The 17,243-nt window shown below is 54.8% G+C and overlaps 1 protein-coding gene across 1 annotated transcript in view; it reads right to left on the reverse strand.

The window, feature by feature from the left end:
• Positions 1-2,015, reverse strand: part of CDH22 (cadherin 22) — a 124,377-nt gene extending 122,362 nt beyond the window's left edge. The window contains exons 1-2 of the mRNA XM_029917960.1: positions 1,974-2,015; positions 48-187 (exon numbers count right to left, since the gene is read on the reverse strand). Coding sequence (XP_029773820.1) covers positions 48-187; positions 1,974-2,015 — 182 coding nt within the window. The remainder of the gene's footprint in view (positions 1-47; positions 188-1,973) is intronic.
• Positions 2,016-17,243: the final 15,228 nt, after the last annotated feature.

Below are 17,243 nucleotides of genomic sequence, written 5' to 3' on the forward strand. Positions count from 1 at the left end.
GCCTGCCCGCCGGGGACCATGTGGGGGGGGGGTGCGTCATGACGCACCCCAGCTCCTCCCGGGAAGGGACGGGGACCGGATGGGATTGGAGGGCCCCCACTCCCCCGCCGCCCTCCCTCGAGGGGCTCCCCGCGTTCCGCGCCTCTGCGGAGCCCCGCTTCCCGGCGGCGGAGCGGGGCGGCACACCCTGGGGGGGGCGGCACACCCTCGGGGCAACCACTAGAGCCCAGCGCCGCAGCCTCCCCTGCAGCGCTTAGACCCCTCGCCCGTGTTCACCGCGCAGCCAGGTTGTCTGGGTTCAAATCCTGTCACCCCACTCACCAGCGGTGTCGTCCTGAGCAAGTGAGTTCACCCCTCCACTCTCTGGGTCCTCACAACCGCCTGTGCAAAGGGTGAAGACTGCACCATGAGCTGATCCGTGTCAGACACTTAGAGTGTTTGCTGTCCTTAACAGCAAGTCCGAAGGTGGGATTATTAGCGCCCTGCTCCAGATGGGGAAACCCAGGTTTAGAGGGGGCAGTGACTAGCCAGAGGACTCAGAGCAAGCGTGGGGTCCTTCTCCCTCTCTCTCCTCAAGGGAGTGGGCTCCAGGATGGAACTCAGCTCCCTGAGTTAGGACCCAGTCTGTTTGGTTCCCCTCTGTATCCTGTGGACACAGCACTTAGTAGATGTTCAATAAATTCTTGTTGCATGAATGAGGGAGGGAAGGAAGGGAAGGATGACTGGAGAGGCGCCAAGCTCAGAAAATTGCAAGGCTGCTCTGTGTGCAGGGGGCAGTGGGCTGAGGTGAAAGGAGGGGCCCAGAGCCTAGGGAACCTTGGGCCAGGAGGGCTGGTCCATCCGGGACCCAGGCTGCAGCAGCATGGAGGGCGGGGGACACAGGGCCAAGCCCGGAGCCCAGTTTCACACTGGGAGTGTCCCAGCTGCCCCAGCCCTATGTCTGTGCCGGCACCCCAGGTCCCTGACCCTGCTCCCTCCGCCTCCCCCACCACACTCTGTCCCTCTTCTGTCTCTGGACCTAGATCCAAGGCCAGGGCAGCCCAGGGAGGGCGGCAGGGAGGTGGCTTGTGTCCCCTCCTTCCCCCTTCCTTTCAGCCCCAGGGACTCAGCAGCCCTGAGGCCTCATGCTGTAGGTTGCTGGCTGCGGAGATGGAAATAGGGCTCCTGGGTTTTCCCCGAAGGCCCTAAAGATGCACTGAGGGTAGATCAGGGCCTGGGCACCTGGACCATCCCTGCTGAACCCCTTCCCCTGGGGTGGGAGGCGAGACAGCCCTGCCGCACATGCCCCCCCAACACTTCAAACACTGCCTCTCCCGGAATTATTCACCTGCGTCTGTCTCCCCAGGGCCGTGTTCAGAGCGCCCAGCCCAGGTGCTGAGGAGGAAAAAAGCAGGAAGGCCCATTAAATTTAAACACCGCTGAGGATCGTCAGATGTGAGGTTCTATTCCTGGCCTGGAGAAGAGCAGCCAGCAGGAGAGGAAGGGGACTCAGCAGGGAGCCGTGGGGGGAGAGACCCACCTTGCGGTGAGTGACTTTCCCAGGAGGGAAAGGCCGAGAAGCTGGAGAACCTCCAGGCCCTCATCCAGGAGGGGGTGGACCGTGGCGTACAATCTCACCCACCTGGTTCTGAGAAGACAAGGAGATCTGTCTCAAAATAGCTTCTCTGCAGTTGCCTGAAAGCCCACCGTGATTGCTCCAGTGCGAGGAGCAGGGCATGGCCTGTTCAGCTTCATCTCTTGCTACTTCTTTTTTGTACCTTACATCCTGGAAATGCCACTTTTACTTCTCATACCTGAGCTTACATAATGCCGTTCCTGCCCCCTCGGATATCTCTTTTTTTTTTTCCTTTCTCTTGCTGGAAAACTCCTATTTATCCTTCAAAACCTGGCTTCAGTATCACCCCACCGGACGGCATAAGGTTCTCCCGCCTCTGCACTCCATTGGACCTGGTGGTGTGTCCTTCCTGCCTCACACGGGTGCTGGAGTCCCTGGCCATCTGGCCTGATGCGGCCATCGCGGACCATGATCACCTATGAAGCAGCAGTCCTGGGGAACTCCTTACCCTGAGATCTCTTCCCAGTCCTGGCTTCAGCCCCAACTCTCTCTGCGTTTTGGGGCCAGTGCTTGGCTCTCTCTTGGTCTTGGTTTTCTGTTCTGTAAAGCAGGAAGAGCAGCAGGGGACAAGTTCACGAGGACGGCAGGCCCTTCCGGTTCTTAGAATCCAGAGTTCTCTGCTGCTCGTCTACTTTTTCGAACTGCTTCTTGCTCTTCCCTCCTCGGGATGCTGGCTGGCCAGCTTCCTGGCCGATAGCCTGAACCAGCGCTGGGCTGGGGCTGGCGAGGGCTGGCCCCGCACAGCCAGCGGTGAGGGCGTTCAGGAATTCTGCAAGCCAGTTCTGCAAACCTTTGAAATTGGCCACGTCCAGAGTCTTTTCACCATGAAAACTGGCAAGCACTCCACCTCAGGGTTTCCCCTGGCGTCTTCCCCTAGAAGCAGTTTATCTGTGCCTTGAAAGCTGCCCCCCCAGACTTTTACCCCTTCGGTCTCCCCAGTTTGAGAACCCCTGTTTCCCACCCAGGGCTCAGGCTCCCAGCTCCCACGTCATACGCTCAGAGTGAGTGCTTCCTGCCTCACTTATATAGTCTTCTAGCTGTCACCTCCTTCCCGAATGCCCCCCACTTTTTTTGAGTGTTAATTTATTTAAGCAATCTCTACACCTACCATGGGGCTCAAACTCACAACCCTAAGATTAAGAGTTGCATGCTCTTCTGACTGGGTCAGCCAGGCATCCCTCTGTATGTTTATTTTTATACATATTTTAAAGTTTATTGGGGCACCTGGGTGGCTCAGTCGGTTAAGCGTCGGCTTCGGCTCAGGTCATGATCTCACAGATTGTGGGTTCAAGCCCCGCGTCAGACTCTGTGCTGACGGCTAGCTCAGAGCCTGGAGCCTGCTTCGGATTCAGTATCTCCTTCTCTCTCTGACCCTCCCCTGCTCACACTGTCTCTCTCTGTCTCTCAAAAATTAAAAAAAAAGATTTAAAAAATGAAGTTTATTTATCTTGAGAGTGCACACACGGACACACACACATACACACACATGTGCACGTGCACGAATGAATGGGGGGGAGAGAAAGAGAAAGAGAGAGAGAGAGAGAGAGAGAGAGAGAGAGAGAGAGAGAATCCCAAGGAGGCTCTGCAACTGTGAGCGTGGAGCCTGATGTGGGTCTTGAACTCACGAACAATGAGATCATGACCTGAGCCAAAACCAAGAGTTGTACGCTTAACTGACTGAGCCGCCCAGGAGCCCCTGAATGCTTCCTTTTAGTGGCAACACAGTCTGGGGAAGGACACACACTTTGGAGCAAATGGATGTGAGTGGAAATCCTGGCCGGGCCTCGTGCACACAAGGTTCTTCTTGTCAAAGGGGTTTTTGCTTGGGCTCCTCCTAGAGAACTTCCCTGACCACTAAAATAAGGGCTCACCACCACCACCCCCCCACCGGAGGTCACTCTCTAGCATTTCATCTTGGTTTAGCTTTTTTGTTTTTTAATGTTTTTATTTATTTAAAAATTTTTTTTAAATGTTTTTTATTTATTTTTGAGAGACAGAGAGAGAGACAGCATGAGTAGGGGAGGGTCAGAGAGAGAGGGAGACACAGAGTCTGAAGCAGGCTCCAGGCTCTGAGCTGTCAGCACAGAGCCCGATGCGAGGCTCAAACCCACGAGCTGTGAGATCATGACCTGAGTCAAAGCCAGATGCTTAACCGACTGAGCCACCCAGGCCCCCCTGTTTTTATTTATTTTTGAGAGACAGAGTGGAGAGTACGAGGGGGGGGAGGGGCAGAGAAAGAGGGAGACAGAGGATCCAAAGCAGGCTCTGTGCTGTCACCACAGAGCCCAACGCAGGACTCAGACTCACAAACCGTGAGATCATGACCCGAGCTGAAGTTGGACGCTTCACTGACTGAGCCACCCAGGCGCCCCTTGGTTCATCTTCTTAGCTCTTGGCCCTTCCTGACACACTTATTTGTTACATTGTCCGTTAGCTCATTCTTCCCTCTAGACTGTAAGGTGGGTGAGGGCAGGGGGCTAATCTGCCCTGGTCCCTGGACATCAGCACAGAAGGTAGTCAATCATCTCATTGAATAAATGATTGTATGACCTTGGGCAAGTCCTCTGGCAGCCCATCCCTGAGTATCTGTTTTTCCAACACCCACCTGGCAGAATTATTATGAAATGTAGATGCCTGAGCTGCCTTAGGTCTTAGAGAGGAGCCTGGTCCCCGCTCGCACACTAATCCATGGTGCAAGTCACCCACCCCGCCCCCAACCTGGGTTTTGCCTTTGTCTCAGGTGGCAGGCTGGTGAGCTGCGCTGGTGCCCTGGTGTGGTCTCCAGTCAATCTTCAGGCCCCATCTGCCCCTTCCCATCCCATTTCCACCTCATGTGTCCAACAAGTACTTACTGAGCATTTACTAGATGCCTCTGCGCCGGGCAGAAAACACAGCAGTGAGCATCCTCAGGGACTTTCATTCCAGTTGGGAAGACAGTAAACAAGACACACGAGTCAAAGAAATAACATGTCAGATGGTGCTCGTGCTGAGAGATCTGAAGCAGGGGAGGGTCACGGGGAGTGTTGGAGAGATGTTCTGCTCTTAGGAAGGGGGGTCAGGAAAAGATCTCACCACTAGGTGAGGGGTATGCATAAAAACACAGAGGAGGTGACTGCTTGGGGAAGGAGACTTGTTTAGGAAACAGCAAGTGCCAGAGGCGGGAGCAGGGGAAGGCCTGGAAGAAGCCGGAAGCTGGGTGCCTGGAGCCCAGTGAGCCGAGGCCAGTGAGGGTGGACAGAAAGTAATGATGGCTGCTTCCCCGTCTTCCTCCCTCCCCCCACCCCCATTGGAAAGATAGTCCCAAAGTTTGGGACCAGGAGGTCTCAAGAGGAGTATGGGGGGCTCCTGTCCCTCCTCCCTGGGCCTCTCCCCAGCAAGTGGGGAGCCCAGCCATGCGCCCTGCGGCTTTGGACCAGTCATTTATCTCCTGCAGCCTTGAGTTTCCTGGAGCTGGGCGCTTCCTCCCCATTCAGCCCCGCTCCCCTGAGTGGCGGAGACAGGTGTGAGGAATTAGCTGTGGGGACTAATGCCGTGACAGGAACCGGCACAAAAGAAGAGGACAGAGTGTAATGTTTATTACGTTTGAAGCAAAGCAAACACGCGGCCTATTTATGTATCTATAGAGAATTAATTGGCGAGCGGCAGCAAGAAGCAGATTATAAATTAGAATCATTTTCGCCAACTGAAACCCATTCATCTTGCTTCAGAATGGGCCTGTCACCTCCTCCTGACTAATTCTTTTTAAATTCGGTGCTTTTCTCACCGGCCCCCTGCAGCTCGCACCTTGAGGCCTGAACCCCGTGAGCTCACTAGCACCTAGTGGGTGGGGGGTGGGGCGGGGAACGCCACGGTCAAGCTCTGTGCTTTTCGGGCACCCACTGTCTCCCCACGCCAGGCCTGTCCTGGGTCTCAGCCCCTGGTGCCCTGGCCCTACCCTGTTGTTCCAGCTCCTTCTCTGGCTTCTAGAGGATCTGGCTGGAGGGAACACCCGCCCCCCACCATTGCAGAGGCCCAGGCCCAGCAGGTGGAAGGGGGCAGCCTCAGGCTGCCATCCTGGGGACCCTGGGGCACTGCCCCTGCTGTCTGCTTTTGATTCTGGGCTCAGAGCAGGCGGCCTCCACCAGAATCAAAGGAAAGTCTTGCTGCTGGGTCCCAGGTGAGCCGGCTCCGGCTTCTCTCACCGGGAGCCCATGGAGATGAAAGAGGGCAGGTGCCATTGGCCTCCAGGCCTGAGAGCAGTGCCACGCCTGCCCTGGGCTGTGGCACAATTAACCCTTCCCTTGCTCCGCCTTTCAGCCTGGACGGCAGTGGGGAGGTGGATGTTGAGGCCCTTGGCAGTTGGGGGGGCAGACAGGGAAATCAGCCAGCATTTGAGTTCCCAGCGCGGAGACAAGGGGGCTAAACATGAGGAGTCTAATGATGAAAGGTATGAGCATGGAGTGAGCCAGACCTGGGTCTGAATTCAGGAAGCACCTCCCGAATAAAGGTGACAGGTCACTGCTCCTCTCCAAGCCTCAGTTTCCTTGTCTGTGAAGTGGGGATAACAATATACCTGGAACTTGAAGCGACATTCGGCTGGCCTTGCTCAAATATTGCAGGATTTCCATCCTGCTCAGGAAGTAGCTGATGGGCTCCATGTTCTTCCCTGGCGGGACCCCAGTCCCACTGGTGACGCCTCCCCTCCCTGTGATCCAAGGCCCCTGGAGGGGCCTTGGGGACCGGCTTCCCCAAATTAGTGTTAGTGATAAGTGTTCGGATGGAGCCACACCTGCCGTGCTGGGTATCAGACACGTGCGTATCTGCCTCTCCCGCATCCCATAGATGTCGCCGAGATGAGACAGGATGACGGGAGCACAGCGCCTGGCATCCAGCAGGCGCCCGACAAATGGAGCTTGGCGTTGTTATCAAGCTGGACCACTCTTCCTTGCTCTTCTCCACCTTTCAAAGACAAACTATCCATAACCTGCAGCCTCCACCAGAAGCCCCCACCCCACCGCTGCCCCGGATGCTGGCCTCGGAGGACCGCTGACAGGGAGCCCCTGCGGCCCGCCTGGGCACGGGCCCTCCTGGGGCCAAAGAACGTCTGCTTTGGGGAATGTTGAGTTTCAGAGGCAGCACTGGGGCTCCTTGAGGGCAGAACCCCAGGTCGCCTGACCTCTGTGTCCCCCCTTTGCCCCCACATCAACAGAACCCAGGGGGTCTGCCAAGGACCCACCATTGAGACGGTGGCACAGACTTGGGCTCCATCACTGGGGCGGCACCGTGTGTGGTGCTCAGGCATTCAGAAGGACCGTCGATCTTCTTGTCTAGGGGCTATAGACAAGTTCAAGGTGGGGGCGGTGGGGGGGAAGGAGGGAGATTAGCTCCAAAATACAAAAAGAACACTACAAATCAAAATTAATGAGTGTTTCATTAAATGTCTACAAAACCTAGCATTGTGCGGGTTCGTCAGCGGCAACTCAGCTCACCTGCCTCTCCCACACTCGTGCGGCAGAGACCTGTGATGTTGGGTTTGGGGCGATTCACAACACACAACACGAGCTGTGTGTCCCGTGGAGACCCCCTCAGGGCACAAGTGTGCTGGAGCCTGTCTCCATCTTCTAATGCTCTGGAGTCCCAGCTCTGCCCCTGCCTCCCATTCACTATGACCTTGGGCAAGTCCCTCCTACTCTCTGGGCCTCAGCTTCTTCATCTGTCAAATGGGCAGAACCACTCCTAGCTCTCAGGGTGGCCGTGAGGGCTCTGCAAGCAGATTTTCCAGGCAGACTGGCAAGCCCCGAAGTTGTGGGAATCCAGTCAGGGGAGGGGGCTTGCCAGAGAATGAATGGCTGGTGAGGACTTGAACTTCAACCTTTGGGCCCTTCTTTAGCTCTTTCCTTATGCAGGGTCATGGATTCGAATGATACTCAGGGGCACCTGGCCGGCTCATTCGGGGGAGCATGCGACTCTTGATCTTGGGGGTATAAACCCAACCCCCGCATTGGGTATAGACATTACTTAAAAATAAAATCTTAAAAAAAAGGAATGCCATTCAAAATATGTAACAGTTGGGAGGAGAGATGAGGAGTTGGAGCAGGTGTAACCCATCAGGGGTTAGTTAGTATAACACATGACTTGCTGGATCCTGGGAAAAGCCAGGAGCCCCAGGAGGAGCTGGAGGGTCAAGGAGGTGGGGTGAGCCTTCGGGCAACTCAGAAAACAGGGAAACAGCCCTCTATCCACCAGAGGGGAAGAGGGTCAACATGTTCACACCTGGAGCAGACTTATTGGCGTATCCTGGCTCTACATGGCCTGTCATCTCTCACGATGGCCTGGGTCACCCTTGTGAGTGACTTGAGTGAGGCGGGCTTTAGAGACCATTAATTATACACTGATCCTTGACCCAGGGATTCTGCTCCCGAGTGTAAACCCCTGGGAAATTCTTGGCATGTCCAAGAAAATCAAATCTGGGGGTGCTCTTCCTAAAGTTGTCTGTGGTCAGGGAAGTTTGAGGCAACCCGGGTGCCCTTCCTGGCAGAGTGGTCAGGAAGACGTGGGGACGCACCGTGGAGTCTGGGTGGCTATTAGTGCAACGAACTCGAATACAGCACCAGACCTGGATGGGCCGTTAAAACACGAAACAGCGGCGCCTGGGGGCTCAGTCAGGTAAGCATCAGACTTGGTTTCTGCTCAGGTCATGATCTCTGGGTTCGTGAGATCGAGCCCCAGGTAGAGCTCTGTGTTGACAGCACAGGGCCTGCTTGGGATTCTGTCTCCCCTCTCTCTCCCCCTCCCCTGCTTGCGTGTGTGCATGCTGGCTCTCTCTCTCAAAATAAATAAACATTTTTCTTAAAACGTGAAATTTCAGAAAGAAGAAAGTGATGGGAATCTATAGCATAAAAGTGTTCTGTGAACTCAAAATGCATTCGGATGGTGATTCCATGAATCTATACATGTGCTAAAACTTAGCTGAACACTATAAAAAGGTCAATGTTACTTTATGAGAAATAAAATAATAAAATAATAAGGACAAGAGAGACCGGTTCCAGACACTCACAGTCCGGAGCAGGAGACATACTTACAAAACGCACTTAGGGAAAATTACCCTCATTTGCGAAAAGCACAAACACACAAGTGGATCTCTTGCCGTCCCGCCCCTCCGGGAGCTGCCAGGCTAATGCGGCAGCCAGACTGAGAAACAAAACAAAACAAAAGCCTAAAACAAACAAACCAACCAACGACCGCACTCCAGTATCCCCAGAGCTGCGCAAACATACTAAGTACTCCGGGACCAGAGAGGAGGGAGCGGTTTGTTCTGGCTGCGGGAACCCCGGAAAGCCGCCCCTAAAAAGGATGATGGAGTTGGCAGCATAATGGGATCTCCCCATACGAGGAGCGGGCTCGGCGATTCCCACGGAGTGAGGCTGGGACTCCGGGGCGGATCTGCGGTAGACTTGGCCTAGGGGCGTTTAGGGTTTGGGCTTCTGAGCCTATCGGCTCCCGGCTGCTGGGCCCCCTACAGCCGGAGCCTGGGTACAACCAGCAGGCCACGCCCCCACCTCTAGGGGCCCCGGGCAGCACCTGGGCGCTAGGTGCCCGCCTCCAGTCCGCCAGGCGCCTGCTGGGCCCCGCCCCTTGGACTCTTCCCTCCTCCTTATCCTCCCTCCTCCTCCTTCCGGTTCCGCCCCCATTTATGTCCCCAATCAATCACTGAATTTGCCTCCTCCAGTCCAATCCCAGCACCTGGGGCCTGAGCCCAATGCCCGGCCAGCCCAATGCCCGGCCAGCCCAATGCCCGGCCAGCCCGTGCTGGCCTATCACCAGTCTCCCAAGTAGGCATTCCGTCCAGAGGGAGCTTCCTCAGGGGCGTCCTCGGTGCTACTTGAGCATAATGTCCCCTCATCCTGCCTCCCCAGCTTGGTCCCTCACCGCCTGCGCCCTCATGCTTACCCTCAAACCTCACTAGACCACTTGAGTTCTGCCCTTTCTCAACCCTGTGCTTCGCTCACAACGCCCTGTCCTTTTGGACTTCCTTTCAACCCCGGAACGAACTCCTATGCAGTCCTCAAGGCTCTCTCAGAGCCCACCTCCTCCTGGAAGCCTTTGCTGATTACCCCAGATTACATGACATGCTTTCTCTGTGCTCCGGTGGCCCACAAATGTATCCTATTCTAGCATGGCTCACGCTGAATTAACACTGCCCTTTCACCTCTCTGTTAAAGGTTTTGTGGTGAGGGGTGCCTGAGTGGCTCAGTCGGCTGAGCGTCTGACTTCAGTTCAGGTCATGATCTCACGGTTTGTGGGTTCCAGCCCCGCATTGGGCTCTGTGCTGACAGCTCAGAACCTGGAGCCTGCTTCAGATTCTGTGTCTCCCTCTCTCTCCGACCCTCCCCTCCTCACACTGTCTCTCTCTCTCTCTCAAAAATAAATTTAAAAAAAGACATAAAAAATTTTTTTTTAAATAAAAATAAAACATTAAAAAGAAAAAGGTTTTGTGGTTAAAACTGGGGTCCCTGAGTTTACAGCCTGGTTCTGTCTTCTTGTGACTATGGACATAGTACTTGATCTTTCTAGGCCTCAGATTTCTCATCTGTAAAATGGAAGATAAGAAGAGTCCTTACCGAAAAATTTAAAAATATGGGGCACCTGGGTGGCTCAGTCGGTTGGGCGTCCAACTTTGGCTCAGGTCATGATCTCAGGGTTTGTGAGTTCAAGCCCCACGTCAGGCTCTGTGCCGACAGCTCAGAGCCTGGAGCCTCCTTCGAATTCAGGGTCTCCCTCTCTCTCTACTCCTTCCCCACTCACACTGTCTCTCTCTGTCTCAAAAATAGACGTTAAAAAAATTAAAAATGTGAGAAACAAACGTTGAACCAAAAAAGGACCTACCTCACGGGTTTCAGGAGGAATCCACAAATGTGCATAAGTTGTTAGCATAGTGCCGTAGTGCCCGGCATAGGAAACGCTAACAAACATTGGCCATCATTCATCTTACACCAAGCTGTGAGTTTCTGGAGATCAGGGCAGAGGTTGATGCGTCCTTGGGTGCCCAGCACCTCCCCAGGGCTGCTCCTGGAGTGGTCATCCACTGCAGACCCAGCATCTGCTGGTGTGTGAAGAGATTCCACGTAGGTGCCCATCACCGGCCACTTCTGAGCCCTGGTTCTCAGAATGGACCGTCAGGTTGGAGCTGATCCTTGCTTTTGACTCAGAACCCTGAAGTGACTATACTGGGGGTCAAGGGGCTCTCACCAGCCAGATCTTCTTTCCCTGCCTCCTGGCTTGGTCCCAACCCCCACCCGCATCAAGCTGTCACCTATGAATGATGTAGCAGATGAGGCAGAGGACAGGGTCCTCCGTGGTAGGAACTCTCCCTGGCCAGACCACCCTCAGTCCAGCACACTGAAACTTCTTGGCCCCATAGCCCATCCCCGGCTCCACCCAGCTCCCCCAATTATGCCTACAGCTTTTCCCGGGGCTCTCCTGCCTGGGTGGTCCTCTGTCATGGCAACAAAGAAGTTTTTCTTGGCAGCGTTACTAATTAGCAGTGAAAGGCGATTAGTGTCATTAACAGACTCAAAACATTTGTATTATGAGCTCCTTGCTGACGGGGGGCGGGGGGGGGGGGTTGCCCTGGACAGAGGGGGGGGTGGAGCCTTGGAGAAATCAGGCTTGAGAGGGAGCTGGCGGGAGAGGCCATGAGACAGAGGGAGGGAGGGAAGGCGTTGGCAAGAAAAAAGGAAATTTAAAGTGGATGAATTATTTACTGCAGGAAACAATCCCGGACTTACTTACACTCACTCGGAACATCCCAAACAGTAATCCGTGGCATTTTTCACATCTCCCTAGCGTGCTGAGTGATTTTCTTTACGACTGGATACCAGAGGCCAGGGTAATCTTGTAAGAGATTGGCTTAGTATTGATCATGTACGTCTTCCCAGGCCCCAGGCTCCCACCCACCCCTGATGCTGGCATCCCCAGTTTGGATCAGATCCCAAGGCTGGCCAGCCCCAGGTGGGAGCTGACAAGGTGGCCATCTCCCTGGTGAGCCTTTGGAGCCACCAGGGTGGACCCCTTGCCCGTGAAGGAGCTGAATGCCCTTGTCTGAGTCACTGCTGCTATTTTTGGTCTTTTGCCCCAGGATGGTCCTAAATGAGCCCCTGCTTTTCACCATATGCTCTGGACATATTGGGTTGGTACTCCCTCCCCAAGAACCTTCAGGTAGGCATTACGAATCTCATTCTTTAGGTAATGACAACAGCTCCCCTAGGTGCTGTGTGAATACCTTTCGTTTATTACCTAAGTGTTTCCCCACAACGGTGCTGTTTGCTGAGACACTCAGAGAGGTTACATGGCCTGCCTGGAGTCACTTAGTAAGTGGCAAATCTGGCCGCCGACTCCGATCTGCTCACTGCCAGTACCGGGCACGCAGAAGCGGCGTCATGAAGACAAAGAATATAAAGCACATGGTGAGATATAGCAGGTGTCCTGTGGTACGTAGGTGCCTGTCCTGGCGACTTCGTGAAGAGGCCAGTGCTTAGCCCGAAAGACCGTGTGGCCAGCAGCAACGTGCAGGCAGCGTAGACCCCGAGCGGCTCACTCCGGGCCAGGGCTTGTCTTCAGAGCAGAGGCAGAAGGAGTCTGCCCGACTGGGAGGACCCTGCAGGCCTGACGAGACTCTCCAGCTGCAAGGTGCTTGTGGCCTTGAGTGGAGGGAGCTCCGTGGGATCCAGGAGGAGGAGGGGGAGACCAGGGGATGAGGGCAAGGGGCCAGAGGACAGGTAACCGCGGAATATGGTCTCGGCGGCCGCCTCTGGCCTCTGCTTCCCTTTCAGAGAGAAAGAGGAGGCATGCAGCGTGCTGGCTTCTGTCTTGGCCCCATGGGTGACTTTATGCAAGTCCTGGTTCTTCTCCGGGCCTCTGTCTTTTCATCTGTAAAGTGGGATCTTTGTCCTCAGTCACTGGAAAGGGCTCTTTAAATGAGTTCTAGTTAATTACATCAGCAGCTGCCCAGCTGCATAGAGGTGGGGGTGGGGAACATGGTAGGTGCCAGATCTCCTTCTGCCACTCACCAGCTCTCCCCACCCCTGCCGAGTGCTGGCTCCTAAGTGCTGGAGTCACCTCTGATATGGTTGGTGCCAACCCACCCATTTTACAGACAGGAAAACTGAGGTCCGGAGATGGAGGTAGAGGTCACACAGGCAGGCAGGGGAAGGGCCAGGATCTGAGCCTAGGCATCCTGACTCCTCAGCCACCGTTCTCCTTGGTGTGCCTATGCAGGCTGCACGGGCAACTTGGCTTTAAGGCCATGCTTGGGACTGAGGACCCACAGGCACAGGGCTGGGGGAAGGGGCAGGGATTGGGTCCCACCACACGGCCATGGCTCTGGCATTTGGCCACCTTCCTCTGCAATTGTAACAGTAAATAAGGCATCTGGGAGGACTCCCAGCGTTTTAACGGCTTAACAAGCAGTAATGTGTGACTCACGCTACAAATGGATCTTTTAATAATGAATAAGCATTTATTTAACAAGTAATAACAGTTTTACCACCCTCAGGGTCCTCAGAAGTCCCAAGCTCTGGCATCAACTCCTTACACTGGCATCCCCTGCTCATATATTTTGTTTATTTTTTTGCCCCTGGTTGTTTATTTTTGTCTTATTGATTGGTAAAAGCTCTTTGTATATTAAGGCTATTAACCCTTTGCCCACTATATATATAGCCAATATTTTTCCCCTAAGTCTGTACATTTATTTTTTTCTTTGGTTGCCAGAAATTTAAACATTTTGTGTAGTACATTTTTTTTTAACTTTGAGGTTTCCGCGTTTTGAGAATTACTCATAAGTCCGATGAATCCCCTGGCTCTCTTGAGGAATTGCAAGGTAAGACCAAGGCACAGGGCAGGGGCGTGGGTGACGGCCAGCAGAATTGAGAGGCAGGAGCCCCAGCCCTGTAGTACAACCCTGGGGGAGTCCCCATCTCTCTTGGGTCTCAGTTGCCTCGTCTGTAAAATAACTGTGTTGAAATAGACAATCTTTTGCCTGCATCCCAGCACGAATGTCTCAAGATTCTGAGAAGGGGACCTTTTTGTAGGGAAGATGCTGCAGTGCATTCTGGGACAGGTCCCAGCTATACAGTCTGGCCTGCATCTATCCTAGCCCTGCCCCCGTCAGATCTCCAGTCCCCTTTAGAGAAGCAACTGCATCTTTTTATTTCAGCGTCCTTAGCACCTTGCAGAAAGCTGCCCCACAGTAAAGCCCTCAGAAGAAACTCTCCCAACCAAGCTGTTATTCACACCTCGAGGTGAATCCTGGCTCCATTTCATGCTTCTACATAGAGGAGGTAGAGTGGAGTGGCTAAGAGAGCCTGCTGCCTGAGTTTGGATATTGATTCTGTGTGACCTTGGGTGAATCACTGCACCTCTCTGAGCATCTGTTTCCTCATCTGCAAAACTGGGACAAGAGCTCCCAGAGATGTCTTACAGCTCGAGTGAGAACCTGATCTAGGAGCAGGAAGCACACAGTCCTACCACATAGTAGGCATCTGACAAATGTCGGGTCTCTACTGTATCTCGTTGCTGACTAGAGCGCAGTGCATCTCGAGCTGCTAAAAAGTGTTGGCGAGTCTTAATTTGGGTTTCTGCAAAAGGAGATCCAAGGAAAAGCATTCCAGGGCAAGTGGTTTATTTAGGATGTCGTCCTAGGGAGCAGCAGCAGGGGGGTAGGGAAGTGGGGGGGAAGGGGCGACAGCCAGTAAGGGGTGTGGGATCCGGCCCGTTACCACAGAGGGATAACCGGAGCCTCACTCCCCCAGAGACTTCTGGGAGCCAGTGTAGAACCCACAGCTCAGAGTATTTCCACCCCACCCCCAAGAGTGAGGGATGGGGGGGTCCCAACAACTCTTCTGGAAGGCCAGGTGGTGATGTCTCAAGTGGGCTGGCCGAAAAGGTTTAAAAGAAACAGTGGGTGGCAGAAAAGCAGGTAGCAAGTCCTGGTTGATCACTGCCCTCCGCTCCCGCTGGGCCTGAAATTGACAGCCGGTACCAAAGGGTAGAAGTGTCACCTCTCAATAAGATGAAATCTACATCTCAGGTGGATGGAGGCGACAGGAAGATTTATCAAGGGCCTGGCAAAATTACCATTTGGACAGGGGACACTGGAAGAGCAGCCTCCAGAGGGGGGTCTCTTTGCATTTATTCAGCCTGGTTCCTGCCAGCACCTGGACTGCTGAGGGCTGCTGGGGTCAGCCAGCTAGCTGGCCTCCTAGGAAGGGACGCCCGGACAGACAGATGCGGACACACAGGGCAAAAGGAGACCAGAAGGAGAAGCATCACCCTGGCTGGAGCCGGGAGGCTGCCAGGAGAGTCAGGGCTGAGTCCTGACCCTGCCACTGACTCGTTGCCAGCCTGGGCCTCAGTTTCCCCATCTGAAAGAGACAGCGGAGCGGGCAGAGCTCTCCCCTGTGCTGCCCCAGCAGTCTGGGTGCGAGTTCGTCCAGGGGACCGACAGCCAGTCTTGATCAAACACCTACTAGGCGTCAGGCGCCGCGATCGCGTTTCATTTACGGGTCCTGTCATGCAATCGCCCCGGAAGACTGGCACTATCCGTGTCTCACTTTGCCATCGAGCTCAGAGAAATCAAGTGCCACACAGTGACACTCCCCTGATTCCCAGCCCGAAGCTCCTTCCACTGCTCCCACAGTCTTCAGCCTGGGCGCCAGGCCCTGACCGTCCTCTTGTGCAGAAGAGCTCGCTGTTAAGAGCTCAGGTTCTGGGGGCAGCTGGGGGGCTCAGTCAGTTGAGCGTCGACTTCAGCTCAGGTCAAGATCTCGTGGTTTGTGGGTTCGAGTCCCGTGTCGGGCTCTGTGCTGACCGCTAGCTCGGAGCCTGGAGCCTGCTTCGGGTTCTGTGTCTCTTTCTCCCTCTGCCCCTCCCCTGTTCACACTATGTCTCTCTGTGTCTCTCAAAAATAGATAAATGTAAAAAAAAAAAATTAAAAAAAAAAAAGAGCTCAGGTTCCGGATTCAGATAAACCTCTGTTCGAATCCCAGGTCAACCAGGTTCTCACCATGGAGCTTTGCACAAAGCGTTTCACAGGGGCCTGGGTTTCTTGGCCGGTAAAATGGTCCTGGGAGCCATGACTCAAGGCTCGTAGGCTGTTGGGACAATGAACGGGAAGTAACACGTGTGAAGGGCCTGCCTGGTTCTGGGGTCACCAAGGACACAGCTCCAGTGGAGCGAGGCCCGCTGTCCTCTCTGTCCTTCCATTCCCGACCTGTGGATGTGGATAATTTGCCTTCGGGGTCATTTGGGAAAGAATTTGTGCTCAGGAGGTGAGGCCCTCCAGCGCAGCCTGTGTGTGGACCCTGGGGTGGGGGGAACGGAAGGGAACCTTCCTGAAAGTAACATAATCCTAAATAAAAGCAGCTGAGGGGGCGCCTGGGTGGCTCAGTCAGTTGGGTGTCGGTCTTCGGCTCAGGTCATGATCTTGCGGTTTGTGAGATCGAGCCCCACGTCAGGCTCTGCGTTGTTAGTGTGGAGATTGCTTGGGATTGTCTCTCTCTGACCCTCAAAAATATGGAAATTACTTAAAAAAAAAATTAAAAACCCGTTGTGAACCAGACTTCAGTTTCTGAGGGCAAGTAGTCGTCGGGTCTTCTTGAGTATAACTGGCTTTGAGAGACGGGACTCCAGGCTCTTTGAAAGATTCATTGTGGGCACCATTTAGACCCTGAAGTTTCTGAATGCCTCCACGCCTTAGTTTACTCATCTGTCCAGTGGGAACATCATGTTTGCCGCACTGGGTGGCGGGGAGTGGGGACGTACAGCACTTGGAACAGTGCCTGACACCTAGGAAATCAGGAGGGAATGTGAGGGTCCAGAGAGGGGGCAGAGCCCCGGTCAAGGCCACATGGCAGTCAGGACTGTGACCAGGGCTCTGGACTCCAGGATCACAGGCCCCCCCACTGATCCCGCCCAGCCCTTGTGTCCAGCACCCCCTCCCCCAGTCAGGGCTGGCCAGGCCCCTCTGCCCCTCCCTTGCCCAGGAGTGAGTGGAGGCCCAAATCCAATTAGCCCGGGAGCCGCCTGCAGAGCATCGCCCCTTTAATGAAGCTGGAGAAGCTGCAGAGGTAAATGGGAATTTCGAATTCTGCTGGGGTCCCAGAGACCCGCCCGCGGCCCCTGAGCTGTGGCAATTCTCCTGGGGACTGCGGAGCCGTCTGAGCAGTAATGGAGGGGCCACCCCGAGAGGTGCTGGCGAGGGCCGATGTCCGCAGCAGGCCTCTCCCACTGTCTACCATCCCACTGACCTCCCACCCTCCCCACTGCTTCCCCCTTCCCCTCTCCCCTCCTCATCTCCCCTCCCCTCCTCCCTCCTCAGCCCCCTCCTGCCCCAGGGCCTGAGGGCTGTGTTTTGGGGAAGCTAGGGGGTGGGGAGCACCATGTCAGGGTCTGGCACTCAGTTCTGGATGTCCCCCTCCCCCTTCCCCCTCCCCTGGACCCTAATTGAACTGGGATCCTTCCCTCCTTGCCCCGTTGGGGACTTGGACCCTGGGAGAAGTCCAGGGCCTGGGCTAGGACTGACTCTGGGGCTGAGGTCCCCACTGGTCTAAGGGCTCAGTCACCTGTGGTGGTGGGACCTCTATGGTCACCA

This window comes from Suricata suricatta, chromosome 12 (assembly GCF_006229205.1).
Source record: "Suricata suricatta isolate VVHF042 chromosome 12, meerkat_22Aug2017_6uvM2_HiC, whole genome shotgun sequence".
Lineage (NCBI taxonomy): Eukaryota > Metazoa > Chordata > Mammalia > Carnivora > Herpestidae > Suricata > Suricata suricatta.